Source organism: Malurus melanocephalus, unplaced genomic scaffold, assembly GCF_030028575.1.
Source record: "Malurus melanocephalus ecotype Western Australia unplaced genomic scaffold, MMel_1.1 scaffold_199, whole genome shotgun sequence".
Taxonomy (NCBI): Eukaryota; Metazoa; Chordata; class Aves; order Passeriformes; family Maluridae; genus Malurus; species Malurus melanocephalus.
In genome coordinates, this window is record NW_026623431.1 from 937174 (window position 1) to 952603 (window position 15430).

At 38.6% G+C, this 15430-nt stretch overlaps 1 protein-coding gene across 2 annotated transcripts; it reads left to right on the forward strand.

The window, feature by feature from the left end:
• Positions 1-492: 492 nt before the first annotated feature.
• On the forward strand, positions 493-14214 carry OTOP1 (otopetrin 1). 2 transcript variants are annotated; one of them, XM_057373500.1, is made up of 6 exons: positions 493-1232; positions 5916-6052; positions 8922-8980; positions 10905-11035; positions 11973-12919; positions 13300-14214. In XM_057373500.1, the coding sequence occupies exons 1-6, from the start codon at positions 947-949 to the stop codon at positions 13468-13470; spliced, it is 1731 nt and encodes a 576-aa protein (XP_057229483.1). In that variant the 5' UTR covers positions 493-946; the 3' UTR covers positions 13471-14214. The 2 variants fall into 2 exon arrangements, with proteins under 2 accessions (XP_057229483.1, XP_057229484.1); XM_057373501.1 differs by lacking the exon at positions 493-1232 and adding an exon at positions 2385-2619.
• The last annotated feature ends 1216 nt before the right edge of the window (positions 14215-15430 follow it).

The following is a 15430-nucleotide window of genomic DNA, read 5'->3' on the forward strand; positions in this document are numbered from 1 at the left end:
AGTAAAAAATGTAAGACTTGCCTGGGCAGGACAAGGACCAGACTATCCTGGTATTTGGCCTCCAAGCTATGGCTCAGTACCCAAATACCTAAAGTTGAGAGAATTCAGTTTTGTAAAGGTGAATTTTGTTAAAAAATGTTTATAAATATTGGGAAAATGAATATATAAGAAGTGGACAAAATTCTGCAGAAGCTTTTGCTACTTTGAATTCAGTAGTTGCTTCTCCAGCTAGCAATTCCTATRATACTGTGTTGTCAGGCTGGGACTTCCTAAAAAAATAAGGTAAATTTGAAAGGTCTAGAGAAGTCCTGAAAACCGAGGTTCTGTGCTACCAATTAAAGTAGCGATTGTCCAGAAGATGGCCCAGAGTGTGAAGGACGTGGGTGATCCCACTGCCACCCCGTGCAAAAGAGCTCCATCAGAGCTGTTGGCTCCTGGGCTGCAGGGCAGGCTCCATTCGCACCGGCTGCCAGGTGCTGGCCGTTCCTCGGCTTCCATCGGGCCGGGGGGTTGTCCAACACCCGCTGTCTTTCCCATTTCTCTGTCCAAGGGACATGTTACACCGCACAGGTATCTCAACACGGACATAACCCCGTGTCCCTCACCAAAGGCAGCCGGACCGGGCTCACCTGCCCCTCCGGAAGGGAAACGACTGCCTGGCTCCGATCTAACCTGCGTTAGCTAACCTTCTCCTTACCCTGCCCTGGACCCCACCTGTTGTCACCTCAGGTAAGACTGTCCCACAGAAACCTCAGCAGCCTTTCCCGCAGCGGGGAGAGCGGGATTGCCCCGGCAGTCGGGGACCCCCGCCCGCGGGCAGGGCACGGCCAGGGCCGGCGGCCCCGCTCCGCCCCCGCCGCGATGGGGGACGGGCCAGCGGAGCCCTCGGGGCTCCCCGGGGAAAGCGGGGCCGCCTGCGTGCAGCACCTGGCCGGCGGCGYGGGAGATGGAGAAAGCCGCCGGGTGCCCCGCTGTGGGCGGCAGCTACCCGCAGAAAAACGCCGAGATTCTCAGCAGCCAGTACGGCATCAACCTCTTCCTGGCCGGGCTGCTGCTCACCTTCGCCTGGGCTGTGCATGCCGTGGGCATCAGCAAGAGCCACCTGCTCTCCTACCTCATCACGCTGATGCTCATCCAGCTGCTGTGGATGCTGTGGTACCTCTGCAGGAGCTGCACGCAGAGGAGGCTGATCCAGGACAAGGACACACACGCCGGAGCCCGCTGGCTGAAGTGTAAGTACGGCCGATGGCACAAAGAGTGGTGCCGCACAAGAGACATCTGTGCCATCACCTGTGTCCGCCACCTCTTTGTTACCCTCTCCATCCCTACCGGGAGGCATYCTGGTATTCACGAACTGAATGCACRTGCAGTGCACTCCAAAGTAAATATATGCATAAGCTGAATATACTAGGAAATTGTATGGGGAAGCTGTTTGTTAAACATCCTCACTTTCCAGCCTACCATTTATAGTGCTAAAAGCTCCAGCGCTTTTCTTCCTTACTTGTGTTTTGGCGACATTTGAAATAGAGCTAGTGAAAGAGGCAATTTTGTTGGTGTCTTGCAGTTCTTTTGGAGGAATTATCACCTTTTCCAGATGGTATTACGCAACTGACTTTATGGTAGTACCAGTCAGAAAGGTCTTCAAGTGCTTTCTATACCAATATATATTAGAGACTCCCGTTTATATGTGCACAATGACACCTTAGAAACATCTAGAGTCAGATAGGAGAGGACAAAAACTCTGAYCAGATCAGTTTGTAGATTAGCACATAAAGCAGTTAAACAAGGAATCTAAAAYGAGCATTTGCTTGCAGAAAAGGTGTACAAGTTTGCAAGGGAAGTGGTGGGATGTGCTGACCCTGATCTGCGGAGTCAGGTGCATACTGGAGCGAGGATATAAAGGTATACTGAGACAAGGTGCTTGGGGAGCACATCACAGAGTCRTAGTGACAGGAATACTGTGGTTTTGGGTACCAAGGAAAAGAAACAGCCTACATCAGTGCTGTGTGGAATAATAGGCAATCCCAGTTTTAATGGGCTCTTCATCTTCCAGTCTAAGCACTGTAAATGACAGATTGGAGAGTAAATATTTTAAGTGGGATGTTATAGAACTGTTTTTCCATAAAATGYTTCCTAACTTACTAACAGTGAGACAACTGTTAATTTTCACAGCAYCTAATGAAATATCTAAATGAAAATTCCAAGAACGCCTGACACCTGATTATTTTGAAAAGGTTGTGCTGTGGAAATGTATTTTGTTCTCAATCTCAGTGCTTGTATATAATTTCTTTTTCTTAACATTTGTGTATGAATTGCTGACAGAAAATCTTTTTTTTTTCTTTTTTTTTGATGTCCAGTAATTAGCCGTGGTCTGTAGACTCTTTCCTGAAATGTATGGAGTTAACATACCAACTGTTGAATAGTTCCTCTTGATTATTTACTGTTTTCCAAGGCAATATTCATCTCTCAAGCATTTTTCATATATTAGCTTATGTGGCTTACAACCTCCTGAAATTCATGCAAGGCTTACTTTGATCCTAACTTGGAGCATGCTATGCTTTTGTAACACAGAAGGTAGTTTTACCCTCTTAAATATGGAATAAATACTGCCTAGCATGGGTAAGTACAGCAGGATCCCTGCCCTCTTTCTTTGGCAACACATTCACAACATTTCATTTGTCCTACAGAATATAAGGAGTCACAGAAACTTAGAAATAAGATCCTGAATTGAGYTACTAGGTTACCTTATCCATTTCTTTTACCAACACAGGATGGGTCTTTGTACTGGCTTCTCAAGTGGTGTGGCTTCCATGGCTTCTCTTGGATGTCTAGGCTGCAATTCAACAAATTTGCCCTTMGGGAATGACCTACACTTTCCTATTCTTGGGAGTTTCTTGTAGTTACAACAAGTCTGTACAACTCCTTTATCCTCTGTTGGTAAAAGAAAACTTATTTGAGCTAAGGAAAAACTCAGGTGGCGATTCCTCTGCCAAGATCCCCCTTGCCCTCCTCTTTTTCAGTGCTTTTTTTTTTTTTTTTTTTTTTTTAACAGAAATCTTTTATCTGAAAGACTAAAAGTCCAAAAAGGAAAGGGGAGGACGGAGTGTAACGGACACATTTTGTTTGAGTTTTTCCACAGAAATCTTTGCACGATTTTTTATTAGCAAGAGCAAATGTCCTTGTATAAACAGTATAAAATCAGTGTATTTTCATGAATCCTTTCCAACCGTGAATATCACTTTAGTAAAAGTGGTGGCATTTGCCTGCTTAGACCATTTTGCTCTGACAAATGTTGAAATGGAATAGTTTAATAAAAACCTCCTATAACTGATTCCTTTTACATTTTTAGCAATGCTGGAAGGATGGATGATCAGTTTGTAAGGACTKCTCACAGGAAGGTTTCCTTGAGCCTTTTTGCACCAAGGGGTCAATTGTGTGAACCCTTGAGCTTGGTTGTCTTCCCGCCTGTATGGTTGACCAAGAACCACTCCTGTAGTCTGAACATGGGAAAAGTTTGTGGGAGAACTTTGTCTTTAATTATCCTGACCCAGATAACCACAGGGAACATTAGAAAGTAATGTTCTTTCCTTCACTTATTCCAAATGTTATCCCCCTAAGTACACTCTCCTGCTAGGAAAAGATCTGTGACCATTTTTTTGCAAAGTTCAGCAAAGTGAGCCAGAGAACTCAAAATGAAAATCAGTTGGCTTCACAAACAGCTTTATTTTATCCTTTAGGATCACAGTATCTGCTTAAAGTACTGACAACTGGTCAACTTAAAAAGGTCTYGGCAGACTTCAACCTGTATCTTTTTACTGCCTGCATTAAATTGCCAGTTATTTGAACAATGAGAGTGGTATTTTTGCAACTGTATCATTATGTTTTTTGTTCTTCTTGATGGTTAATAGGAAGAAATAAACCAATGTTTAGCAGTATTGAAAATGCTATTATTGATCCCTTAGGATATACAGGTTTCAATGTATGTTCGAAAAAAAAAATGTAAAAGTGATCAATAGTAATCATTTCATGTTTCTTAAACTTTTAAATGTAAATAGTTAAGTGGTGGGATTATCTTCCTTGAAAATACTGGTATCCATTTAGTATTAGTATATACTACTGAAGTATCCATGTTMACAAAAGTATCCTGTTTACAAAAAGTTAATACAAAACTATTAATATGCCATATGAATGTTCATTATGGTTGTGCTTTGATTTTTGACTAAGCAAATTAGTACATTCTCTTTGGAAGCCCATAAATAAGCATGTTGGAYACCTTGTATGCATTTGTAGTTTGGCCACCTGGGAGATTGCCATAAATTTCTAAATACCATTTGAATAAAAGAAACAATCTAACATTAAAAGAGTCATTCAAAGTCTTCTCATYCCTGGAGAAYAGTWATTTATAACCTTTTTACTTCACMAGATAGCTTTTGCCTTCTYATTGAAACAAACWTAGCACACGTGAAGTCCCTCAAATKGAYGTATTTCAGACAAAAATAGGYTSTATTCTGCATCCTTTATAAATAAAMCATGAATCACRGAATCARTCATGGAAYAATTTAGGTGGGAAGGCACTTCTTAAGGTCATCTAGTCTAACACCTTTCTTAGAGCATAYCTAGTTACCTCAGGCARAATTATTKCAGAACCAACAATTCTAATTTATTTTAGAATTTTTTACATTCTTTAGATGAGGAAGGAAACATATAATTTGATCTCAAGAGTAACCTATAATTTTGCATTTTGTGATACCACTTACTTTCATATGTAATGAAAATGGCACATCAATTTAAATGTGGGCTCCAGCTCTGTTCCTTGTGTTAGAATACAAATTAGCTGACCTAAAAACTGTATGGGATTATACACATGAAAGAAGTGCAGAGCTTATGTCTTAGATTTTGCAATATTCAAGTTTTTAGCTCATGGTAGAAATTATACTCAATCAACAATTTGACATTATTTTTTGCAAAACAAACATAAAATCCTCCTGGAATTCATACCTTTGTGATTAAAAATGTTTCTGAAGTCTATTTTTGTTAAATTTTAAAGGGTTGGTGAAATAATAAAATTACAGTGTGTTTATATAATTTCTACTTATTTTTTTTCAATGCAACTTTGAGAGTAAAGGTATTATTAATTTAAAAATAATAATTTAGTGTTACTTTTTTTATTACCGCGAGTCAAGTGGAACATGTGGAACACTTATATAGAAGTTAGACCCCTTATAAAAGATGAATATTCATCAAAATCAACAGTAGTGATGTTATTTAGTCTGTGAGGAATTGCAAAGAAAGATTAAGATACTGATGCTGGTTTATATCATAGGGTCCCATTAAGGTCAATGGATAAATTTTTATCTAGTCTTTATTCAAATAAGTCCAGATTCAATCCAGTGAAAGCTTGTTTGAGCCTTAAAAAAAATTAAAAACCCAAAACACAAAGAAAACACTCAAAACAAACCAAAACCAAATAAATGAAGGCCTTGGGGTTTTGTTCGGTAGAGTTTGGTTCAATTGTGCTTAGTCATACAGGTACAAACCCAATAATAATAATAAAAAAATAAACAAGGGGAAATGTGTTTCAAAGTTTTTTAGGGTATTTAGAGTAATATATTAGAATATTTTGTGTCTGTGTGAAATATAGATGCTGARATTAAATCTTTGGCTTCTTTCTAGGAGAACAAACCTTTGAGCTCATTGTAGTTTTGGTCTCTGAGTTAAAGTGTAACCCTCCCAAACCATGAGGAGAGCACACCAAGAGATTGTCACTTCATGAACATTGATAAACTCTAATTTCCATGAAAAATAACACAGATATTGATCAACTTTCATTGCCCTGAATAGATTTCTGTATATTTTACAGTCTCCAGACACTTCAACTATACATTGAAATTTTCTAATATCTTTTTCATTTGTAGGTGGGATTACATTATTTGCAGTGATTACTTTAATTCTGGACTCCTTTAAAATTGGATATTATGTTGATTTTTCAAACTGTTTATCACCAACTGAAGGCATTTTTCCTGTTACACATGCTGTACACACCATCTTACAGGTAAAAGTCATTAGTTGCAGTTTTATATTAATCTCTATTTCTTACTAAAAATATATTTTATCTTGTCATCAGTGAATTTTACACTAATTTGATTTTTAAATATATCACAGGACAATTTTGAGGACTGAATGCTTGTGCATGTGTATATTTCCTATGTTTTAATTAAAGCTTTGCAACCTGAAGTTGCTCAGCCATGAAATTCACAAGGATATCAAAATGGATATAATCAAATGGAATAATCAGAAAATGCTCTCCTGTAGTTGAAGTTCATGGGCTGTTTTTTACTTAAAGTTACATACATAATTTTCAGAACTTCCAGGCTGAAATGAGTTCCTTGGCCAAAGGCAATTTCCTTCTTTCCATATGTAGGACTTGCCACAGAAATTCAATCCAATCTGTCTACCTGATGTCTCTCWGTGGTTAGAGGTGTAGGCCTGCTGAGTCAAAGGGGACAAAACCCTTCCTAGCTGTTTCTAAAACACTTGCACAACTTTCCTGTAACAAAAGAACATGGATATTCCTTCTAGAAGCATTTGGTTATTCTTATCAGTGGCTGCACAGTAGCAAACAAAGCCAGTGACTCCTGTGAAATATTCCAGCTGCCTGTTTGTTATAAGGCTTTGGATCTACAGTGTATGGTGACACTCCATAGCTGATTGTCTCTCACATTAATCCCTCTGAACCCTGTCAGCAGGTTTGTAGGGAAGACAGAAAGAAAAAGCTGCTCAACTGAAGTACTCAATCATAGCCAGGCACTTTTGTGAATTTTTCCAAGATGTTTGAGTCATTCAGAAAGACAAGAAAGGTTTTCCTAGCATTTGTGGTTGCATGTAAGCGAGCTTTTGAACAATCTGCAGTTTTCTGCTTTCAGTTAAAAAAAMCCCAAACACTGAACTTTAAATAGTAACTCTTACCCCATCTGTGGTTTTCTCTGAGGMTGAAATTCTGAGTTGGCTGAAGTAATCTAAATTTCACATTCTTGTAATATCCGCTCTCAGGGTCTTGCAATTTCTTTGCTGTCTCTCTAAGAAACAAACCAATGAAATTAAACCCTTCTGCCCTGCTGATCTGAACACAGCATTCTTCATTACAGACAATGACCTTAGGCTTTCAAGGTTTCCAGCCAGCATGAACTGGAGTGTGGAAGAATGGTGAATAAAAATGTGAACAAAAGCAACAAAAATTCTAACTTAAATTTTATGTCACCCAGTGTCACTGAATTTATCATCTACAGAGCTTAAAATAGTGAATACTTGAATGAGTATCAAAGAAAAAGTTAAATTTAAAAAGTAATTCACCAGATACCTCTTACCTAACAAATCTTCTCATGCCTTTGAAAAAGTGGATGAAATCACAGCAGAGAACACCCCTAATATTTGTCATCTGAAAACCAAAGGATTGGTTTTCTGCAGGATTTATGTCAAACTCTCTTGTACTCTAAATGAGACTGAAATATTCTGTGAAATTAGTATTTATGTATGCACACATGTATGAACTAACCATGTACCTGCCCTCCCAGGGCAGGCTAAACATTTGTTCTTCTGCAGGCAGAAGTCTCCTGCAGGCAATGAGTGAGCAAAAATTGGATTTTAAGCTGTTTCTTTGTAAACACTTCCTTTCCATTTTCTTGTGTCTGAACACATCTTCAAAACTTACTTTTTTTATGTTTTGAAGAATTGTTTCAGACCTTCTGTCAGATTTCACTGTGTTTATCCCAGCATGGGAAATTGAACATGGCAATAAAGACTAAGGTAATTTGAATTTGATTTCAGTTGAAGTCTMTGTGAAATATTTTAGTCTTTATAGCTGGGATTTTACAGTGGCCACTCCTCTCATTGACAAACACTTCATAAGAGGAATTGTTATTGCTGGGGAGCATAGGTGAGCCAAAAAGGACTGCATTTGTCCCCATTTTTCCAAAATGAGACATTCAATGCCTCGGACAGCAGCGGCTGTGGAGGTGCCCTACAGTAATGGATGTTGTGGTAAAATGAGCTTCCAGTTACTCTGATTGCTGAAGAAGAACCCAAACTCTCACCACTTTTCAGACCATTTCTGGAATACCAAACAAGGCAGGTTTCTAAGAGCATTTTAAGACCCTTTCTCTCATGATAGTTCACTTAGTGCTGAGTTCAGTATCCTAGGAACTATTGGCACTAAACAGGACTTGCAGTGTCACCCTGATGTCCCTGAGGAATATTAGTATTGTTCTTCTTGAACTTATCTGCATTTGATTTTTCTGAGGTCTCCATTATGCTCTCAGAAACAGAGAGTTCTAATTTTATTCCTCTTTGCCCTTGACTTGCTGACTCATTATTGTTATCTCTCTTTTATATTACATGTTTGAGTTTTCTGCACTATCCTTGACACAGAAACTGCTGTGTTCTTAATGGGGTTGTCTCTCAGGCAACAAACTATTCTCATGCTTCCTGGGCATCTGTTGTTTTATTAGTCAAGTCTGTCATCCTTTCATCAATCTCTTTCCCTCCACAGAATTTAATATATTTAATAAATTATTCAAACTTAGCATCACKATGCCTTGCAGCAATCATACTTCAATCCACAGACAGTGGATTTATTTCTTTTGCCATTGAAATAAAAGTCTTTTCAGATACAGAGGAAAATACATTTTGGTGAGTGATACTTGGACTTTCTACTGCTAAGCCATTGACAGTTCATATAAGAAATCTCAGTTCTATGTGAATATCACAGGAAATCATGAGTTCTTTCACATGTGTGGAGATGGAGCCACCTCAGTTTAAATCAACAGAAGTTTTAAACATTGGTACATCTATTTACAGCTGCACTTTCCTTTCTGTTACACATGCTCCTGAGTGCAATGATATTTCTCTGTATTTTTTTCATTTAGGTGTACTTTCTATGGTGTCATGCAAAGGATGTTATCCAGTCTTTCAAAACACTTGAAAGGTAAAGTGGATCTGATCCTCACCTGGCATGTTAATAGGTATAGGTCTATACAGTGCTTTAACACCTAAGTTTTACTGTATGAGGGACAGTGAAAATACACAGAGATTAATTCTCCTCTTGATTTCACTCAGTAGAAAGAAATAGAACAGTTAAATAGAAAGTAACTCCATTTACCRTTATTTAAACTGTACTTATATTTTGAAATATGCAATAGTCACAGAATAGATATATTTTTCTCATGAGAGAGGGAACTGGGAATGTATGATGATAGTCACAGAGTCAATTAAGAAGGAAGCATCATGTATGTGTTTTAAGATTGTGCACTATATTATGTTTTTGTTATTTGGCTATTGAAAGTAGTATTGAAACTACACTCAACGCAATGTATCTGAGGTATTTTATATTGATTTGTATGTAAAGTACCTTTTCAGAACTAGGTTAGACTCATAGAATAGTTTGGGTTGGAAGAAAGTTTTACAAGTCATTTAGTTCAATCTGTCTGCAATAAGCAGGGACACCTTCAACTAGATCAGGTCGCTCAGAGACCCATCCAAACCTTGGATGTTTCCAACCTATGCTGATGCTGGGGCTTGCCCTGACCCAGGTACAGGACCATGCACTTGTCTTTTTGAGCCTCACAAGGTTCCCAAAGGGCCCCTTCTTGAGCTCATTCAGGTCCTTCTGGCATCCCATCCCCTCAGGCACTTCAACAACATCTCACAGCTGTGCAAATGCACTGGGAAACACAACCTCCCTGGTGCTATCCTGTGTACCAAATCAGATCCAGTGTGGTTTCTGGTTTTGTGAGAAGGTGGAGTAATGTATATTAACCTGCCTGTACATAGAACATAAATAAGCAAATATAATAATTTTCAAAGTAATTTTAAAGTTATCAATAAGCTGACCAGTTTCTATTGGAGGTAAAAAAAAAAAAAATTACTCAAAAACATCATCTGTGGTGAAGGTTCTCCATTTGTTCTGCTCTCTTGGGTAACTGTTCAAACCCCATGTCGAGGAAGGGAGTGGTCACAGAAGGCTTTGCAATGTCAGATGGTGATATCAGCTCTGTTTATAAGCAGAATTAAAACATTTCTAACTGCAAGTTTGTCGCTGAGAAGAGCACTGTAATAAAGAACTGTTTCTTGGTGAAGAAACATGAGCAGCCTTGGGTGCAGAGCACCTGGTGGAATGTACATGAAAGGATTGTGCCTAGGAAAGAGATACCATGATGTTCTGCAAAAAAAGGGGAGTGCTTAGAAATTGAGAAGAATTTTTATCTGGATTTTATTAGGAAGTTCAGAACCATTAATACCCTTCTTTTTCCAATGCCATTCTGTTTCACTAAGCTGAAAAGGCTTGTCAGAGGTCAGCARTCTCAAAAATGCATGGAGACCTATCCTCATTTGTACCAGTACTTTGAATGGAATAAAGCACTGTTATCTTCAGCTCTCTCCAGGAGACAAAAATGCATGTGCTAGAAGTTGGAGAAGGCAGGGGTATCTGTGAAGAAAGATCAGACACAGGGAATATGAAGGAGCACTGCAGAAGGGTATGAAATACAGTTTGAAAAACAAATAATCCCCTTCAGACTGTTCGATCATTAWCATGAAGTTTATCCAGCCCAAAGAATAAAACCCTATCATCACATRACAGAACATAATAAATAATAACAGCATCCTATTAATAGTTTAATACATTAGTCCTTTTTATACATTACATTTCTGTAAGGTTATGGAAATCTAATATTCAGTGACTGCAGAATATCTTCAGAGAACAGTAATAATTTTTCAACACTTCCCYTGCATGAACAAATAAATAGTGCCATGTAGCTTGTACAAAGAAAGTTAATCCATTCCATTTMATTTCAMATATATCACAAGTTACAATCTGTGSGGATTCCTTCAATAATTATTTTATTTTGTAGGTTTGGTGTTATCCATTCTGTTTTCACAAATTTACTGCTGTGGACAAATGGMGTGCTAACAGAGTCAAAACATCAATTGAATGAACATAAGGAGAGATTAATCACGCTTGGCTTTGGCAATATAACTATAGGTAAGCTAAAGGGTTGGTGCATTTTGCAATTCCTGCTCTAGCACACTCACAAAATACTGTCATTGTAGGATGTAGCTGAGTCATTCATGACTGTGTCAGCATAGTCATTCTGGGGCAAATGGTAATTAGCTGATAYTAAAATGTAATATGATCATGATCACAAATGTGATCAATGCAGTAGTTTTCTTCTAAGTTCCAAACAAATGGATTTTTTGAGGACATTTCTTTTGAGCAATAACATCACTGAGGAACATCACTAAGGAACCACTTTATTACTAAATCACAGAAGTAAATTAACACAGCAATGTTAAAATTAGAGCTTACTAAGTTATTCATGAAAAACCAAGATCTTGCAAATCTTTCCCAGGAGAGTGGTTACATGTGGCCTGTGGTTCTACAGATTCAGTGGGATGGCTCAAAGGGATAGGAGTTTTCCATTAATGCTGCTTTACAAGACAAGGACTTTGCCCTGGGTTTTGTTGGTTTTTTTTTTAATAATGAATAATTTTCTGTATCGTGAGATGCTGCAAGTTATATTCAGCAAACATTTAGAGTAAGGAAGATTTAAAGAAAAAGCTCTTCACTGTGAGGGTGCTGAGGCACTGGAATAGGTTGCTCAGAGAATGTTCAAGACCAGCTTGGATGGGGCTTTGAGCAACCTGGTCTAGTGGAAGGTTCCCTGTCCACAGCACAGSGTTTGAAAKAGATGATCATGAAGGTCCCTTGCAGCCCATTATCTGACAACTGCTGGGGATGCCTTCTGCTTTCAAACTCCAGTGMAGCATGGGGGATTAGGGCCTTTTCTTAGGTGGGTAACTGAGTGTTGTTTGAGTGAAATCTTACCTTTTGTGTTTCTTTATTTTATTTAAGATTTATTTATTCACTTTAAACAAGTAATCTTTGTAATGCACGTAATTAATCTCTCCTTCTCCTATAGTTCTGGATGATCATGCACCTCAGTGCAATTGCACAACAACAACTCTCTGCTCAATATTTTCTCAAGGAATTTATTACCTATATCCCTTCAACATAGAGTACCACATCCTAGCATCCACGATGCTCTATGTCCTGTGGAAGAACATTGGCCGCAAAGTTGAGCACCACCAGCAAATCAAAACTCCATTCAAATTCCACGGCATAACTGTTGGAATGATTTCTGGACTAATTGTTTTAATTAGTACAATAGCCATCGTTGTTGTATATTTAATTCAGATTGGAGGTTCAAAAATCAAAAGYGAGTTGGCACTCACCATGTTTTACTTGCACGCTATCTTTGTGCTGGCTCTCATGTGCACAGCTGGAATTGTYGCCCTTCTCATCTACAGACTGGAAGACAGATCACTGGATAATTCCAAGAATCCTGCTCGAAAGCTGGATGCAGAACTGCTGGTGGGCACAGCAGCAGGGTCCTGGCTGCTCTCCTGGGGCTCGATCCTTGCCATTATCTGTGCCCAAGGCCATCCCAAATACACATGGTACAACCTGCCCTACTCCRTTCTGGTTATTATTGAGAAATACATTCAGAACCTCTTTATCATTGAATCCATCCACCGTGAGCAGGAAAAGGCGAACGATGACATAAAAACCCTTCGAATAGTGACCATATCTCGGGGGAGCGCTTTGTCCCTCASCCCCTTGTACAAAGAGATTTACAAYGGCAGAGCTGCTCGTGACAGCGGTGACGTGCCCTGTCTGATTAAGGGCAGCATCTGTGGGACAGAAAACGATGGTSCTRGTGTTGCCAAAGAAGAAAYGAGTCAGGACAACAGTTTGGTCATGCACTCGRCCTCAGATATCTCATTTGACAGTAGAAACTCAGTTACTAACAACAAGAGGAGAATTTTGAAGAACATCGCTGTGTTTTTATTCCTCTGCAACCTTTCGGTAAGGCTTTTTGTAATTCACAAGTTAAAACCAAAAAGCTTCCCATCCTTTCATGTCTGATAAGTATATTAAAATTACATGGTTCTATAGTTTGTAGGCAGTAAATTTTRCTTCTGCAAATAGAAGTAAATATGYTTCTGGGGAACAAAGTTTATTTAAATGTGGAATATCGGAGCCTTGGCTCCTTTCAGTTACGGTCCAGAAACTGTAGCAGCAGCAGAGGCTGAAACCTTCTTCCACCAGCGTGCCCCAGTAGCAACAGGGAGGGATTTCTTAGGGATTTCTGAAACCAATTTRCACTACGGTGCAGTCACAGTCATTAAGGACTATTGAATAGTATTGCTGATGATTAATATTGGCCTGGCGTTCTTTCCCTGCAGCTGTGGATACCACCGGCATTCGGGTGCCGYCCGGAATATGACAATGGACTGGAAGAAATAGTTTTTGGCTTTGAACCCTGGATAATTGTTGTGAACCTTGCAATGCCTTTTTCTATTTTCTATCGGATGCATTCAGCTGCCTCGCTCTTTGAGGTCAATTGTAAAACATAGATCATATACGGTCCCTCAGTGAACAATTGATTGAATAATTAATTACATAAATAACAGTYGAGGGAGTGGGTGAATGAATGAGTGAACGCAGCAGCTGCTCGATAAATAGAAGATTCAATAAATTTTTTTTAAAGAAGGGACCATAGCTAATAGCATGTAATTTTTTTTATTTTCCTTCCACATGTTTTGTTATGTATGTGGTGTTATTGTATAAATACACTTTTCAGAATCATATTAGTGTTAATATGATTAACACTACAGAGTAAAGTTAATTCAGTCTCATTAATCTTTGTTTTAGTCATCTGGGATTTGTTCTCAATACAATTTGTATTGCTTTGTTTTCGTTCGTTGTGACTTGTGAAAGGGGTTTACAAAAAATTCTCTRTGACTTAGAACAGAAAATCCCAGGAAGAGCTTTTTTCTGAATCACAGAGATACTGGGAAAACTCCAGCTTTTAATTCCTAGCCTTTTTTTTTTTTTTTAATAGTAAAACCTAAAAATATTTGCTAGATAATTGGGGTGTGGGAGTTCTTTTAAACTTCCCTATTATTGATAAAAATCAATATATAATCATTACTTTCTGAATAGGTATAGATAGGAAGAAATCCAGATAAGTAACAAGTATGATTAGGTATCATGGTGTATATATTTTCTGATAAAATATATTTGTATTAATTGTCTTATATTTACTATATGACATAACTGAGAAATAAAGTTAATCTTTTACTTAATTCTTTATTCAGATATTCTTGAAATGTTTTAAGAGAAAAAGCTCATCATAGCTTATGTTTACATAGATATGTTCCAGTGCCAGAATGTTATATGTTCCCTGAACTTATTTTTTTTATGACCTGCTGATTTCACTGGAAAACCAGTCTCCTGGTTGGAAGATAATCATATGTTTTCATACAGAGGTGCTGTAAAGCAAAGCTGAARCCTGTAAAAAATCTAGAGGGCCTTTGGCTTTGGAGAGTTTTGTAAATGTGTTTTAAAAGAGGCTAGACTATAATCTCAAATCCCTGTGGTATTTGGTTGCTTGAATTCTCACAGAATTCTCACAGAAAGCMATGAAAAGTTGAGCGCCTGAATATTCTTAGAATCTGCACGTGCAAGATCAAAAGGTGGAGCAATAAGAGATCCGAGAGCTACAGGTCAGTTCCTGGATAACCTTTGCCAACTTGTTGATGGCCTCSTCCATCTCGTGGGTCAAGGGATGAAAATTTCCTGCTCCTGGCTCCTGAAAGGACAATTATGCACCTATCACTGCCATCAACCCGAGAGCAGGAAATTTCCACGTGCGAGAGATTTGCTTCTGGGACACATTTCAGCGGTCGTACCTGCCCTCATGCAGCAGGAAAAAAAAAAAAAAAAGACTTTGTACCACTAGATGGCATACACAGACCATTCGACAAATTACCTGATYCCTTCAGGCTGCTTTTGGCATTGCTCCATATCATAATTAATCTTCAGTTCTGTTTTGTGGTACACATGTCCATAACCTGCTTAGGAATTTTTGTTACCCTCTTTACCTGTTGCAAAACCCAGATCAGGAAAAAAGATTCCGTTTGAAATCTCAGGTGAAGCCTGAATCAGATGAAGCATCAGGAGACTGAGCATGAGAACTCCTATCTTCCTGCAAAGCAATGTCAGTCGTTTGATTTGAAGTGATTTTTAAGAGTCCCTATCTAATCACATCACTGCAACCTCTRCCTGTCCCCACACTGCTTGTCATGCTCTTTTATAATATCTTTACTAGCTCTCACATTCATTCTAGACAATAACATTTTCTATCTTTCCCCTAGAGCTCAGTAGCTTAATCTCACCTAGTTCCATGTAAATACCAGCTCCGACCACTCAGTTGTCTCTCAGACTGGCTCCAACTTCAGTAGAGCAAACAGGGCCATCCAGAAAATCAAATAAAACTCTCATCTTCCTTCCAAATCAATCTGAAATCTTCAT